This window comes from Rhinolophus hipposideros, assembly GCF_964194185.1.
Source record: "Rhinolophus hipposideros genome assembly, chromosome: 15".
Lineage (NCBI taxonomy): Eukaryota > Metazoa > Chordata > Mammalia > Chiroptera > Rhinolophidae > Rhinolophus > Rhinolophus hipposideros.
This window is the reverse complement of record NC_138061.1, coordinates 26860247-26877215: the sequence shown is the minus strand read 5'-3', so window position 1 is coordinate 26877215 and position 16969 is coordinate 26860247. Positions and strand designations below refer to the sequence as shown.

The following is a 16969-nucleotide window of genomic DNA, read 5'->3' as shown; positions in this document are numbered from 1 at the left end:
GATGGATGATGGGTGAGTGGTCCACAACTGACAGCAATACCCAGAGTTCATGAAAGGAGGTCTGTCGGGCCTGTGAGAGATTTTGTGTTGTTTTTTTTTTTAAGGAGGGTGCAGCTCACAGCGTCCCATGCTGGGATCAAACCGGCAACCTTGGTGTTATTAGCACCATGCCAACTGAGCTAACTGGTCCCCCAAGATTTTGTGACTTGCAAGGCTGATGGGTGGTTTGAGACCCCACAGGTTTAGAAAGGTAAATTATTCCTCTGCCCTGCAAAGCCTTAACCTGATCTTTTTACTGGCTTGACCTTGTCCAGTGGTTATTCCTCCCTAGATTTCCACCCCTGTGTTCTATGCACAGAAGACAACTCCCACTGATGAGTAGAATAAAATATGTGTGGGTGCCCACACCAGCTTCTTCCCCAGGGAAGTGTAAAAGCCAGGTGAGCTCTTGTCATGGGGTTCCCCTAGCTGTCCTGGGGCAGGGCCTCTGGAAAGAGGTATAAGCTCAGGGTACTCCTGGGGACTTGCCCTTATCTTCATGGTACCACTTCCTCCTCCCCTCTCCTCTTCTATGGGATGGGCATGGCAGGAAGTTCAGGGAGTCGAGGGGCAGAGATAGCTCTGCTTCCCAAAGCCAGAAGTCTGCTGATAAGTGTACATGGGTAAACTGGAACAGTCTGAAAGAGCCAGCAGGTGCTAGGACAGCGTGTGGCAAGTGTACGGCAAACATTCTGCACAGAGAATATTAAAAAGGTGGATTGTTGGTTTGTGCAGGCACAAGCTCTCCTCATTCTAAAGACTCCACTTCCAAGTGTAGTGTAGGGTCCTGGTACTAAACCAGCTTTCCTGGTCTCTGTGTGACACAGATATTTCTCACATCCTTGGGTTCTCTTGGAAGAGAGAGCAGTGGAAGCATCCACCCCAGCTTCGAATTGCTTGGGCAGAGACTAGCCGTGCAAACCCGCACATGGGTGTGAGCCCACAGGCTCTTCAAGCCCAGGCAGCTGTCATACTTTGTATCCCCTCTACTTTGACCTAGCTTTTTAAAAATAATCTTTTGAAGGGAGGTTCCTGTTTGCTTATTTCACTTCAATGAGGCAATTTTCTACTCTCAACCAGTTCTAGGAGGGAGAAAAGTAAAATACCCAGGGGGAAAAAAATGGGAGTCACAAGTTCAAAAAATCAAGTAGATGCAGTTTAAATGTCTACAAAATCCTGATAGTTTTTGAATAAAGGAACAATGCCAGGAATAATAATTACATCATTAGATTGCGTGGGACTTTTCCCAAAGTGTTCACAAATGTTGTTATACCTCCTTTGAACTTCACTACTTCTCCACTACGTAAATAAGTCAGGTGTAACCATGGATGAGGAAACTGAGGCACAGAGTGGTTCAAGGAATTCTCCTGGATTATAAGGTGATTCAGAGACAAAGTGGGGATCAGAAGCCAGTTTTTCTGGGACAGACCCTGCTGCTCTTGGTCCTGCCCCACACTGGCCACAGACACACCCAGAACATAAATATTGATTGTCTTCTCTGTGGGGCTGGGCATTCAACAAGTCACGTCAGCCCTGCTCTGATTTCCTACACCACCAACGCTCTGTACCATCCAGGAAGAGCCAAACAGCTCCCTAGGACTGAAAAAAGACTGGCATGTTATTATGAACAGATTCTTACTTTTTAATTATCCTTGGTGTGCTAACCCAAATTAAAGAAAAATGAACATTGTTTTTCTTTTCTAAGGCAAATGAGGTTTCTACATGAATAGAGGCTGTCCTTGTGTTTAGAGTGGATTCCATCCCTGGAAAAGGTCCTTTAAACAGAAATGCCATCCATCAACTCTAATTTTCCTACAGATCGATGTTATCCTGTGCCAATGGTTTTCAAATGTTTTTTTGCGAAGCAGAATTCTTTCTTCTACTGAAAACAGAAGCTCAATGTAGAAAACAGATTTTTTTTAAAAGGCGCTGCCACGGTTGAAACAGAGTAAGTGGCCCCAAACCCTGTCCCAATCCTAATCTGCTCCCCCAACCTCCATTCCAACTCTTTACCCCCACAAGCATGCATGCAGCAACACTGAGGCACCTCAGTGGGAAAAATACCCCAAACAGGCAATTATCAGTTGGTATTTCACTAAATACACAATCGAGTTTTATGGAGTTAACTAATAGATTATATTTACTCAGCCATAAACGATGCTTTCTCTTTGGCAGATGCTCTGAAGCCCTTGGGCCTCACCAGACAGTACAGGGTCCAACTTCCAACTGCCTTAGGCTTTCTCTGGTAGCCAGATTACAAGCGCCTCTCCCCTAGCAGGCCTCAAGCAAAAACATGGGAGTCAGTGTCTAAATGAGCCAGGTCTCTTTCCCCTGAAAGGGAATATCTCTTCCAGAGTGTTCTCCATTGGTTCTCAGAGTCTCCAGGGAGCTCCGGTCTCTACAATGGTAACTGCACTTTGCAACCCACCTACTCTTCCCTCTCACTTCCCCATCCCTACTACAGGGGTCATCTCCCCCATCTGTTACTCGCTCTGAAATCCTTGTCAGGGAAGAAAAAATTCTAGAAATGAATAGTGGTAACGGCTGCATGATACTGTGAGTACTTAAGGCCACTGAATTGTACATTTAGGTCCAATGGTAAATTTTACGTTATGTATATTCTACCACAATAAAAAAAAAAAATGAGGGACTCTCGAGATTGACAGGTAAGAACGTTCTCCCCACGTGGACTGCTCACAGTCACCAGCTGTTCTTACTCAGTGTCAAATTATGTCAAGTTTAATATTTTAATAGTTATGACATGAATTAAAGCCGCTGATATAAAAAAGTAAAACTACCTAGGCCCTCCGCCCCCCCAAAAAATTCCTAGTCAGAGGGTCTGGTTCTTGAGGAGTAGGGGGAGTGGCGGGGAGGGAAGGAAGGGCATTAAACCATGTTCCTTTGGGAAAATTTAGACGTTGACCATTCTAATTTAGACTACAGGCACTCGTGAGTATCATTTATTTGGTGACTAATTCGCCTTGGGTGAATTTTGTACTATGTTTCAAAACCGTGATTCCATGTCAGTAAAACTGTAAGTAGCAGCCCAGAGCACTCTCCCTGGGAGGCCCTGCCTGAGAGAATGCCAGCTGCTGTGCGGGCATTTTGTCGAGTGTTGCCATGTGCCAGGCACTGTGCTAAACCCCGGTTATACCCTAACTTGTTCCATCCTCACAGCTACCCTAATGGGGTCGGTACTTTTATTTGTGCCGTTTTGCAGACGATGACTGAGGCTCTGTCTGGTGAAGTATTTTGCCCATTGTTCCCAGCTGGTAAGGGGTGAGCAGTGGGCAGGAACTTGACCCCAACCCTGCTGGCCCCAGGGACCATGCCTGTACCTCTCTACTCCTCAGCATGCATGTATGTCTTGCTCCAATATCTCCAGTGGCACCAGGCAGAGGCTGGGTGGGTGGTACAGGTGTGATGACACAGGTAGGCCTGGTTCTGAAGCCCAGGCTACTGAGCACACGTGACTCTACACTACGATTTCCCAGTCTTCAAATACCACATGCATCACCAAATCATAGCTTTCTTATGCTGCCTGTATTTAAAAGCCTGAAATGTTTCATTTAATCAAGGCTTCTAGCTTTGGATTTATGTGCTTTAATTTTAAAAAGCTCCTCAGGCCTTTTACCACCTAAAGTCCTATTGTCTGATCCAAGGATGACTGAGCAGATCTTGAACCAGGTTCTCTGCCTCCTCTCCTTGTTCCTCTCAACCTGGAGGGCAGACAAGTGCGAGCTTGGCTAGTGGCAGCATACATTTAAGATCCAGTCACTCAAGCAGACATCTTAGGATGACCTCTCTGACTTCTGCCATGGGTATAATCTCTTTACAACTCTTCTCCCAAACAGTCAAACTTATTACTATTCACTAGGCTAGTATTATATGCCAAACACTGTGCTAGGCATTGTGGGACAGGCTATAGCTGAGAAAACCAGCCCCACACAAGTAAAAGACTAACTTATAAGGAAGCAGATGGTGAAGATCCTATCTTATGGGTCTCTGTATTTGGTAAGGTGGCTGGTGCTCACTAAGTGAAATGAATGAAGTGAAATTCATTTGTGCAATGAATGAAATCAATGATTCCAACAAAGATTTCTTGAGCCCTGTCAATGTACTGTGCTATACAGAGAATTCAGTAGAGCCCAAAGCAGACAAGTTCTTGCCCTCACAGAGCTTGCAATTGATGGGAGGCTGGGGATAGAAAATAACCATGAGAACAGAAACATAAGCTAATTCCAGTCAGTGATGTATGTGTGAAAAGAGAGGGTAAGGAGTGGAACAGGGAGTGAGTGGTGGAAGGCTATTCTGGAAAGAATGGCAGAGAAGGCCTCTCTGAGGAGGAGAACTTACAGCTAACCTCTGAAGGATAACAAGCAGCCAGCCAGTAAAGATGTGGGAAAAGAAGTAGAGGGGGCACAGCAAGTGCAAAGGCCCTGGGGAGAACGCTCTTGACTAGACAGAGCAACAAAAAGGAGTCCATCGTGACTAGAGTACAGAGTGGGGGGCAAAGTGAGGGATGAGCTCAGGGGTCAGATCATGTAGCGCTTTGTAGGCCACAGCGAGAAGGATGATTTTCCTCTGGATGGGATAAGAGCCCCTGGAGGGTTTTGAGCAAAGAACTGGCGTGATCTGATTGTTTATTTTTGAAAGGTCTTAGGCGGCAGTTTGTAGAATTAATTGTAGAGGAGTAAGAATGGACATGAGGAGACAATTGAAGAGGCTCCTGCATTAATCCAGGAAAAGCTGATGATGGCTTGGCTGTAGCTACAGCAGGGGAGATGGTCAGATGTCATCAGATTTAAGATGCATTTTAGAGGCAGACCCTCTGGGAATTGCTGGTGGTTTGAATGAAAGAATGAAGTAATCAGAGGCAGCAAAAGTGCCATGGAATGGAAGGGATAGTGATTCTATAGATGTTCAAACGAGGAAGGAACAAAATGGCCTAGAGTGGTCCAGGAAGGCTTCACTGAGAAGGGGCTGCCAGGCTGGACCTCACAGCCTACTAATTTTCATATAGGCGAGAAGGAAGAGGCCTGCAGCAGGAAGATGTCCTGTGTGAAGACTGAGGTGTTACCAGCCTGACCAGGTTCCAGGGAAGTCGGGCTATTCGTGGCAGCTGGAGACACACTATAAAAGTTATACACAAACTCAATTCTTTACGTAATGGGGCTCTATTCAAGGTCTAAGAGCCTTTAAAAGCCTTTTCTTGCCAGCTCCTCTTGGTATAAGGCTGGCAAGTGTAAACCATAGAGACCTACCATGCCAGAGGCTCTCAGGGAGAATATGCAATGTGGGAAAATGCCCAGTCCTTGCTCAGGGGTGATGGTGCCACGTGGTGGCACCTGGGGAAAGATGGTCAGGGGAGCAGAGAGGCCTGGCCCTCAGTGTGCACAACGAATTCATGGCCCTGCTATTGCATCCACACTACACATGGCAGGAGCCCTGCTACACCTGGGTCCTGGACTTTGGAAACAGTGCGTGGAATGGATACCAATTGGGATGGATAGTTCCCTGCTTGATTCAGAAACCGGCACTATGTAAGTGGGGTTTTCTAAAACATGTCTTCCGGAAGGCCAAGGGGAGAGTCAGGTGCCTGGAGAGCAAGCATTCGCATCCTCTTTGAGTGGGAGGGTAGAGAGATGCAGAGTTCAAGCCATCCATTCATTCATTTGCTGACATGTCTTATGTGCCAGGTACGAGACATGCAGAACGAACGAGACAAAGCCATTGCCCAAAAGGACCTCACAGTCTAGTCAGGGACCCAGCTATGTAAACGGGGTGACACATGCCCACAGCAGAAGGCGAGTCAAGGACAACAGATCACAGCAAAGTCCCCAACAGGCATCATCCCCAGAGAGCCACATACCTGTCTGTTTTCCTGATTTTTGCTTCTCTCTCTGTCTCCGGGTGATGCTATCTCTTAGGCGTTTAAGATTTTCCTGGAAAAAAATGTAGTTTGTTTTGAAAGTATACAACAAAATTAAACCCCCCCCCAGGCATTAGGCGTTTCTTTCTGATTTTATGCTGCTTGCAAGATACATCACGTTGCAATAACATCTCCAACATGCAAATGAGGCTGAGTGCATTTGCAATTGGCCCCCAGAGAAATCCAAGTACTCTCAGAAGTTGTGCCTGAAGGGAAGACACTCTGTCCACAACACTGTGTCTTCCCTCTCCGCTGGTTCCCACTCCTTCCCAGCCTCATAACCCACGGCCCTCCTCCTTGCACACTGCTTAGCCAAGCCAGTCTGTTAGCTGCTCACAAACACACCCTACACATTCCTGCCTCTGAGACTGTGTTTTTACACCATTGTGACGTTGACCTTGAGGGACATCCATTGCTCTCCGTGAGTCTGTTCCAGGCCTTCTCCCTAAAGCCTGCTCCAATCCTCAGTGACTGTCCATGCCATCTGGCACTGGGCTACGTATGCTGCCTTGCCGTGTGTGTGTGTGTGTGTGTGTGTGTGTGTGTGTGTGTGGTCTCTTCAGAGGTACTGTGAACTCTTGAGGGGCAAAAGACCAGGTCTTGTACCTTTCTGTAATCCTGCAGTCTGATCTATTACAGTTATTTGATAAATATTGAATAGACATGTGAGAGTTAAAATTTGTTGCTATTTTGGTCAATGAACAACTACCTCAAAGTGAAATGTCTGAGCATTCTAGGGAATATATCCCAGGGACTAACATCCCGACATCCAGAAGGTTCACATGAGGGAGCCACAGGAGGCCAGGCCAGACTGGAAAGGTTGTTTGGGTTGTGACTGTAGCCGAGAGCCTGAGCTTGGTCCAGGAAGCAGCAGGGAAACACAGGAAGTTGTGTGTGTGTGTTTATGTTTTAACTTGGGTGTTTTTATATCTATGACTTGTTTTGTTCATTTAGTCATATTTCTTGGGAGCTGTCCAAGTTCTCTTTGAGTTCTAAAGCATGATAGTTCTGTGGGAGTCTTGCCACTACGAGTGGAGAGAACAACACTGAAAAGAAAAAAGCTGAAAAGCAAAAGCATAGGGCGACACGCAGAGGGAAGTAGCAGCCACAGAATTAGGGTTTACAGTTGAGTCTTTGTTCCTGAAATCTAGCCGCACGACAACCAGGAAAGCCATCCAGCCCTCAGCCAGGGAGCCGTGTGGTTACAGACTAGAGGTGACAGGTACACCTCTGTGACATTCATAGAAACGTTCACAGGCCCAGCCACAGGCATTCAGTGACAGTCATACACAAGGCAGCTGTGGACCCAGCCCTCCACTGCTGTCTAGTAGAGAAACAACATGAAACAAATTCCATCCAGAGTCAGTTACCTGCTGGAAGCGAAAAGATTCAGACCGCCTTTTCTGGTTGAGCTGCCACTCTTTGAAGTGGAGCACGGCCTCGTCTACGTTGACAATGCCCAGCTTCACCTGCTCCTGGAGAGTAATAAGCTGCCGCTGGCCTGGCGTTTTCATCCCAGCAAAAGGGTCATAAATACTCGACTGGGGTCTGTCCCTCCATGGTCTGACGGGAGGCTCTGGAAAGGATGACAAAACTCAGCTTGACAGCTCTCACCTCCAAGGGAAGAGCCCACTGGATGAGTGGGTTAACAAGGCTGGTCATGTGCTCAAGAGGACGTGTCTCAAAAGAGCAATTACACGTGGAACCAAGAAGGAGGAGAGACGACATGGAATCAGAGAGCAGACAAGGTCACAACATTTTAGGGCGATATGAAATCTGCGGATGAGTCAACAAAATCCCCCAAGCCTGAATGTCTGAGAAGCCTGTAGACCAGCTTCTCAACCTAGGCACTACTGACATTTGGGACTGGGTACATCTTTGTTGTTTGGGGACTGTTGTCTGGGGCACTGTGGGATGGTTAGCCTCATCCCTGGCATCTACCCACTAGATGCCAATAGCACCCCCTTCCTCAGTTGTGACAAGCAAAAATGTCCCAGACATTGCCAAATGTCCTCTCTCTCTCCCTCGGCTGTGCCACTAAGTTCTGTGGAGAACAAGCTACTTGCAGAAGTGATGGGGCCACTGGGACATGTGAGGACAACTTAACATTTTACTGTTCAATTCATGCAGGGTTATCCTCGATTTTACATTTCTCCAGCAGGACCCAATTTGGGCATTGCGATTCAGGGAGATGGCAAAAAGGAAAAAAGAGAGATGGCTTCGCCAGTGGGTACCGAAAAAGCCTCAAATAAGTTGATCTATTATTCTTCCCAATTCATCTGTCTACACACACTCACTCACCTTTCTCCCAGGTTTACCCTCTTCAAGTTCGCTTTTAATTGTATTGAGATACGGAGTATGGGGACAAAACAAGATGTACAAGCAAACTAATTCCAATCGCCTGCTACCAAAGTCCTTAGGGGTGCCTTCTAATGCTTCGATGGTGGCCTAGCTCCTTTGCAAAAGACTCTTCAGTGGGCTAATACTGAATGCCTCAGTTTGGCACAAGGAAATTAATCAGAAAAGAGCACTTGTCTCCTCAAACTTCCTTAAGAAGTCTTTTGGAAAAATAAGAAGTTACCCAGTGGCAGACAAAACATCTCTTGAATAAGATTTAAGTTAATATATACTTTAGGACAGATAAGGTAAGTAAATAGCATGGTGGGACTGTATCATTAGGTAAAGACTGGATGCTGAGTTGGCCACTTTCATCCTGTTGAGATTGACTTGCATGTTTAGATTGTGCTTTTGTCTGCTGTTGCAGACACTTTCTAGTGTATTAATGCCCTTGGCATGATCAATTTATACAATATTCAATCTCCTCTTCTCTTCCTTTCTCACCAGTACAGGACTCTCACACAGCTCCAGCTTTTTCAGTGCTAAGGAGTTGCTGTTATATCTGTAATCACTGAAACATGAACACTTCTACCACCTGAAAGTTCAGGTCATACAAATACAAGCTGAGGACATCCGGCTTACCTTTCCTGATGTTTTCTGAGGAAACATAGAAATTCCCAGGCCGCTCTTGACTCTTTTCTGCAAAAACTGTGAAATAAAGAATATTCTAGGTAAAAGACAAATCAGATTTCTTTCTAAAGGGCTTCATAATATCTTATGCATTTACCAAAAAATTACCAAAATCTTGCACAAAAATAACAATCATAATGATCTCCCACCTTGGACCACTGTATGCACTTCTGTAAATCAAAACTCTAGTAGGAGCAACTAATGGGCAGAAGCTACAGGATTATGCGATGAAGACCCCAAACAGACAAGGTCTCAGTCCCAGAAAGACAAAACCAGCCAGAGGACGTGGTGGGCATTTACGAGATCATTAAAGAGAAGGGTGGTGTGAACAAGGACATGGGCTGGATTTCTGAATATCTAAAGGTAGCTATGGAACATCTTGAAGCTTGAGAATCAAAGGAAGTGCCACTTAATGTGTCAACAAGCGCCATAAGACAGAACTCGGAGTGGTGGAATAGGTGCAACGTGTGCATAGCTCCAAAGGGAATTAGACGAAGTCACTCCTAAGTGACAGACCCATAAAGGCTAATAAGGAAAACTGGGAAGTGACTAATGTCCACTTAGTGGTAGGACTGCATCGTGGTTAAGGCTCCCTGGGTTCTGCACAAGATGCCCTGGATTCAAATCCTGGCTCTGCCACTTGTGAACCATAGGACCCTGAACATGAGGCTTGAACTCTCCTTGACTCACTTTTCCGATCTGTAGAACGAGGATGATAATAGTGTCTTCCTCATTGGGTTATTGTGGGAATTACATGAGTTAATACATAGAAAGCACTTAGAATACTGCCTAGTACATGTTAGCTTTTACTATCATTAGTCACATCTAAACCCTGAGATTGATGTCACTAGGACAGCAATACCTTGGCATACTAGTAACACAAGTGATGCGGGTACAGTGCTTTACAGTTTATAAAGTAGCTCCCCACCTGACTCTCACAATAAGGCTCTGGCAGAGTATTACTATATGATACATGCATCAATGTGTGCATATATAAATTACCTTGTTTCCCCGAAAATAAGACCTAGCTGGACCATCAGCTCTAATGCATCTTTTGGAGCAAAAAGTTTTAATATAAGACCCGGTCTTATATTATATTACATAAGACCTGGTCTTATATTATAGCAAAATAAGAATGAGTCTTATAGTAATTTTTGCTCCAAAAGACACATTAGAGCTGATGGTCCGGTCTTATTTTCAGGGAAACACAGTATATGTACATACATATGCATACATATGTATGTATATATGTATGTGTGTGTGTGTGTGTGTGTTATTATGATACCCATTGTATAGATGAGGAAACTAAAGCTAAAGAGGGTGAAGTGACTTACCCAATGTCCCATGCTGTACAGCTGAAAAATGTAAGAGCTAGGACATGAACCGAGGTGTTCAGGCCTCCAATCACTGCCCTTTTTGTCATCTTCTGCCTCTTTCCTTCCCTTTGCCTCCCCACAGTTTCTTAGCAAGTCCATCAGGACTTCTTAGGAATCACCTGTGTCCCTTTCCCAACTGCCTCCACACAATGAGCTGTGCCATCAACACCTTCTCCTTCACCCCTCTGCATTACTAATATATATTTGCATGCTTCTCCATTGGGATTCCCTTAGAAGCAGACCTGGGGATCAGGACCCAAGTACATATAGTCTATGTGGGAAGTGATGGAGGTGATACAGGGAAGTGGATAAAGCAGTAAATGGTGGTTTATCCAATAGGCTACCACAGTGGGCAGGCTGGGGAGTTCTGGAAAGCAATATAGAAGATGTACCCCAGAATTTTCCCAGGGGAGGGGCAAGTAAGCTGGGACACTCATCCACCAACGCTCATCAGTCATTGGTTGAGGGCTGCGTCCAGGAGTGTTAACCCCCCAGCTCTTCCAGCCTGTCATGAAGGAGGGGAGAGGTGGCTATAGCTGCCAAAAAAAGCTATCAGGCTAAGAGACACAGGTCCTGACAGGCAGGGTCCAGCCAGTGGGCAAAGAAACGTAAAGAGGTAGGAGGATGTGGGCAGGGCACCAACAGTGTCCGCTGCACATGCCAAAGGAGTGCCACCCAAAGAGATGGCAAGCCAGGAGCCTGACAGCACGTAGCAATGCAAAATATCCCTCAACTGTATTTCTGCCCAATTTAGGGTTGCCAGGTTTAACCAAAACCAAGGCCAGAAAGAGAGTGTAATACTTGGGACATACAATAAAAAATTATTTGCTGTTTGTCTAAAATTCATACTTAACTTGAGTATCCTTCACTTCATCTGAAGACCCCAGCCCAATTAGCTGGGGCTATCTCTCCCCCAATTTATGATCTCTTTTTGCCACACCTTCCACAACCTGCTTATACTATTAAAAATGGAATGAAGGTCAGGCACACAGATCTAGCCATTCTTGTACTCTTACAGTACTTGTAATCACATTAATACAATAAAGTCCTAAAAGATGGTGAAACACAGACAATAATTTAGTGGTTACCAGAGGGTAAGGGGGTGGGGGATGGGTGATGAGGGTAAAGGGAATCAAATATATGGTGATGGAAGGAGAACTGACTCTGAGTGGTGAACACACAATGGGATTTATAGACGATGTAATACAGAATTGTACACCTGAAATCTATGTAAATTTACTAACAATTGTCACCCCAATAAATTTAATTTAAAAAAAAATTAAAAAAAAAAAAAAAAGATGGTGAAACTGACAATGCTATCAGTCTCTAATTGATGTCCTGGGGACCATTATGAAGAAGTCAAAACCCAATTCTCACCAATTTTTATTAATGTAGGTACGTAGACAGCCTAGCATAGTGGCTAAAAGCCAGGATTGTGAAGTCAGACTCCCTGAGTTCTAATCCTAGCTCTGCTATATGGTAACCAAGTGATCTCTTTAAGCCTCCATTTTCCTCATCTGTAAAATGGGGATGATAATGGTCCTTACCTAATAGATTATTGTAAAAATTAAATGATATGTTCCAGATAGGGCACTACTGGTGTATTTCAATAAATGTTCACTATTAAAAATTAATAATAATAAGAAGAAGAGTTTCAGGAGATAAAAATTTAGCAGGACTTTTGGCATTCTGGAGGAGAGGGAAATCTTGTTTATCTCTGTCTTCATGCTGCATAGGAATGCCTCCAGGCAGGCCAGAACTGAATCTGATCACTGTTCCTCATCTAGCTTCAAAATCTGCCCCAAGCTCTGACTCTGTTTCCTAGGGTTGGCTGGAGACCATTCAGAAAGCGACAGTCTCTGAGTGATGGTTCAGAAGCTGGAGGACCCAGGGAATTCCTTCTGAGAAACTCTGAGGACCCCGCTGGGCATCACTCCCTGCCATACTTGCCTTTAGAAATGTATGGTTCATTGTCAGGCAACTGGTGAGTACCAGGAGCACTGGCCTCTGGCCTGGGCACTGGGACAGGGGGCCTGTTGGCCAAGTCTATGGAAAAGGCCTCGTCATCATCCACTGTGTGATAAACATCGTCCGGATCAAGGGAGTGAAGTTCCTTCTCCAAACTGGCCATTCCCACGTTGTTGCCTAGAAACACAGCCAAGGGAATTGATTGAAAGCGGTGGCTGGGAACCCTATGCAAAGCAACTGACAACACACTGACGTCACCTTCCTGTGCCCCCATCAGTGCAGCAAAAGGAAGTGAGCACGAGGCTCCATCATCTGTTTTACTGCTGGGATTCAGGTATTCACCCCATTAGACGTGGGACCACCCCCCGGGGCCTGGGCAGCAGTGTGAGGGTGGCCCAGAGTCCTCCCCACCAACAGACCCTTGTCCTCAGCATCAAAATGACTACAGCAAACCCAAACCCTTGCTGAGAACTTCCTTTGTGCCGGCGCTGTGTCAAGTGTATTACCCACATTATCTCCTTTGCTTGTATAACAACGCTGTGGAGTAACTACAACCCTTATTCTCATTTTGCAAATAAAGAAACTGGGGACTTGGAAATATAAATAACTTGCCCAGAGTCACTTAGAACCAGACTGGCACCCAAGAAAGCTGGCTCCAGAGGTTGCGCTTTTTAACCAGCACGTTTTACGTCTTCTTTTGCAACCTTTGTTCCCACTCTGTTCCCCACCGACCAGAAAGATTTAGACCTGATGCTTCCCTCCCACCCTCTGCCCCTGGAGTCCCACAGCCTTCAGGTTTTCTCTGCCTCCTTGCTGGTGACAGGCTGAAATGCTCTGTGCTGCGACCCAAGCAGTGTCCTCTTGGCTTGGTTTTGTATGACATCCGCCCCTCACAGATGCGAGCTATGTGACCTCGGGCATGTTATATAACCTCTCTGAGCCTGATTTCCCACGGAGAGCTACTCACAGGAGTACTGTGAGGACAAAATGAGATAATAAAGGGAAGGCACCCGGCTCAATGTCTGCACATAGTAGGTGCTTTCCTTTCCCTTCCTTCTCCTTAGCACCATTCAGTCAACACAGCTTTATTATATACCTGTTTGAGATACAGGAATAACTAAAACTTGGGCCTTCCTCCTACGGGATTTCCAATCCAGTATTTATCAGGAATTTTTTTCGTTGCATCTTCTAAGCTGTGGGAAGACTGCTCTTGGCTTCCCTGTGTCCTGTGTCCAGAGGACTCACCAGGCTGGTCCCAACACATCAGAACATTCTCAGTCCCAAGGCTCCGCCCTCGGGAAATTTCCAACTAATGGAAAAGCCCTCATCTATTTACCTTTGAACATCTTGTACAAAAGCATGACAAAGTTCTGGTGAGGCTTGTCTGATGCTAACAGAATGAAGAGTCCTGGGAGAGCAGCCTGCTATCTACAGAGTGACTGATTCCCATAGTTCCTGTCCCTCATGCACCTAAGTACTCAATTCTGCCCTTATAGTGTGAAAGCGGTCATAGACAATACTAAATGAATGGGTGTGGCGTGTTCCAATAAAACTTTACTAACAAAAACAGGCAGCTGGCCAGGCTGTAATTTGTCTACCATTGCTTACAACTTTTTTTTGCTCTTCACTGTCAAAACTACTTTTCCCATCCTGAGTCCTATTCTCTTAGCACCCTCCTTTCTATACCTATTTGATCAACAGACACTACCATAAATTACAAATGACTGGACAGAGTTAAGGAATTACCCATACATTTTAACAACTTCCACCTTTGAAATCTTCAATAACAATAAGAAAAACAACAATAATAAATCTTTATTGCTGTTTAATGCCTGGCCCTGCTCTGAGGTCTAATGTACAGTAACTCATTTAATTCTCACAACATATGCGTACATCTCATTTTACAACTGAGGAAACTGAGACCCAGAGTTGAGAAACTTGCCCAAGGTTTTCCAGCTAACTGGGGCGGTGGGGGGTGGGGGAGTGGAACTGAGTACAGATAAGGGTCCATGTTCTTAGCCACTATGAAATATAGCCTCAAGTAATAATAGTTGTGTAATATTCCCCTATATTCTCCTCTTTTACCAGAAAGTAAAGTCTCTTGAGGACATTGACTGTATCTTATTTTTCTTTGTGTCCCTGCAACCCAATATCCAGAATAGTGCTTTGCTCATAGTCAGTACTCAATAATAAATTTTAGTTAAATAAAAATAAACACGTGCATTTAAAAAGAGGTCTTGCCTAAGGTAACTTGTTTATGCAAATAAGTAGCTGCAGTGGTGGAAACTTCTGGATTCCCTGTAACAAGCTGATGGGGGAGCTTATGGGGGCTATACAGTACCTTCAATCACACCATATCCCATGTACATGGCAGCCCGCTCCTTGAGTGGAGAAACCCTCATATGGAACAAGGCAATGTCTTACATTTGTTTTTCTTTCCCTCTTCTTGCTTCCCTGCTCACAGCTGCAACTTACCTTCTAAAAACTTGCGGATCATAGAGTCCTTAGTGGTCCTAGAGAAACTATCTCCAGGGATGGGGTTAGATGTACTGGCCTGTAGCATTTCAACATCTAGAAAGAAAAGGAGACTAAGAGGTTATAAGTTGTTCTTCCAAACAGGCAAGATTTTAGAGATAGACAAGTTTTGACAACCAAAAGATTCAAGAATTCATTAATCCATTCATCCACCCATCAATGCATCCATGCACCCATCCACTCAGTAAGGATACCCAGTAAGTGTGGAGTACAAAGGAGAGCGACACTCACAACCCTCAGGTCCTTTCCTGGGCCATAGGACTCAAAAAGTATAAATGTAGTTTGAAGTTGAAGAGCATACAATCTGGCAAACTCTTGAGAAATGCGATATTTAACTGGTCCCCAATGATCAAAGTAGTAAGGAAACAGTATATTTGTGTATAATGATTAGATTCAAATCTTTTTTCCCCTCAAAGTATACTACTCAACTTCAAACTACATATTCTGCCTAAGCAAATGAGTCCCCAGTGATTGTGTGATATGACTTAGTGAATACAACCTCTTGATAATATCAGAGCTCTACTCTTCACACAAGGCTGATATTTTGTTCCCAAAACACGTATTTCAGAGTTATCAAGTAATGGGGCACTGTTGGTTACTCGCGATTGAGTAGAATCTGCTGTGGTAATTGAATGGTTTTCACCCACAGTTTTGGACTCCATGGATTTGTGCTTAACAGTGAAAGCCAAAGGTCAATGTGCTTCCTCCTTATATACCACCAATTACATAGGTGACCTAAAAATAGACTTCTTGTTATGTTTTAGAGATGGTACTGATTATGATTCTGAGATGGTCCTATGTTGATAGAAGTGGCTGCAATACATTCTTCTAAACTGTTGTTGCATCATGTTCCATTGTTTACATTAACCACAATTTATCTATTGTTTTTTGATCCTGCTTCCAATTATTATTTTTTGCTGCTATATATAAACAATGTCATGGTTATATATTTTAAAAATTAAGCCCATTCTTTCCAATTTACATGAACATATCTAGACCTTTTGATATGGTGGTCCAGGAATGAGCCTGAGGCTTGTGAATGAGATGTGAACTTTGGTATCTCAGTGACCTGGGTTCAAGTCCTGGCTCTGGCTCTTGCTAGCTCTGCATCCTTGGGCAAGCTATCTAATATTACGGAGCACCTAGATCTCCATCTGTAAAGTGGGGATAAACAACAGTACCTACCTTACAGGAAGACTGAATGAGCCAACTGTGACAATGATTATTATAAAATGCTTATCAACAGTGCCAGGCACTAAATATTAATGATTATCATTATCATTATATCGGGGTAACCTACATAGTATATTGGTTTTCTATTGCTGATGTAACAAATAACCGCAAACTTGGTGGCTTAAAACAACATAAATTTATTATCTTACAGTTCTATAGTTCAGAGGTCTGAAATGGGTCTTACTGGGCCAAAATCAAGGTTTTGGCAGGACTACGTTCCTTTCTGAGGGTGCTGAGGGAGGATCTGTCTTCTTGCCCTTTCCAGCTTCTAGAGGACACCTTCATTCCTTGGTACTGGGGCCCTCTTCCTCCATCTTCACAGCCAGCAATGTTGGGCTGAAAGCTTGGCTGAACTGATTTCTACTCATGGTGCCATCTCTGGTCTGTCCTCTGATTTCTTCTTCCATTTTTAAGGACTCTGTGATTATACCGGGCCCACCCCAATAATCCAGGATATTCCCCGTAAGGCCAGCTCATTAGCAACCTTAATTCCATCTGCAACTTTAATTCCCCTTTGCCATGGAATCGAGCATATTCACAGATCAGGGACATTATTCTGCCTACCACGAGTGGGACAAAATATCAGTATAGTCAGTCTGCCGTGAATTTCTTTCCTATCCTGGGCTGGTGAGGGGAGTAGGGCGCAGGGATTAGGGCACACTCAACAAGCCGTCGTGTCCACACAGGGACTCAGCAGTCCTGGCCTGATGTGGGGCTCCAGCCTCCCCTGAGTCTCTGGATGTACTACCTGAAATAAAGTTACCTAAGAATGATTTTCTTTCCATTTATATTTTAAATAAAATCACTGTTGTTGTCCTGAATTGAACATAATCATCTCTGAATTAGACCAGGAACAGCA

General features: G+C 44.6%; 1 protein-coding gene across 3 annotated transcripts in view; it reads right to left on the bottom strand.

Annotated features, from left to right (window-relative positions):
- PIK3AP1 (phosphoinositide-3-kinase adaptor protein 1) overlaps nucleotides 1–16969 on the bottom strand; it is a 96076-nt gene that overhangs the window by 14323 nt on the left and 64784 nt on the right. For all 3 annotated transcript variants that reach the window (XM_081074536.1, XM_081074538.1, XM_081074537.1), the window contains 5 exons: nucleotides 14818–14913; nucleotides 12325–12519; nucleotides 8951–9016; nucleotides 7342–7547; nucleotides 5912–5984 (listed from right to left, as the gene is read on the bottom strand). In XM_081074536.1, the coding sequence (XP_080930662.1) occupies nucleotides 5912–5984; nucleotides 7342–7547; nucleotides 8951–9016; nucleotides 12325–12519; nucleotides 14818–14913 (636 nt within the window). The remainder of the gene's footprint in view (nucleotides 1–5911; nucleotides 5985–7341; nucleotides 7548–8950; nucleotides 9017–12324; nucleotides 12520–14817; nucleotides 14914–16969) is intronic.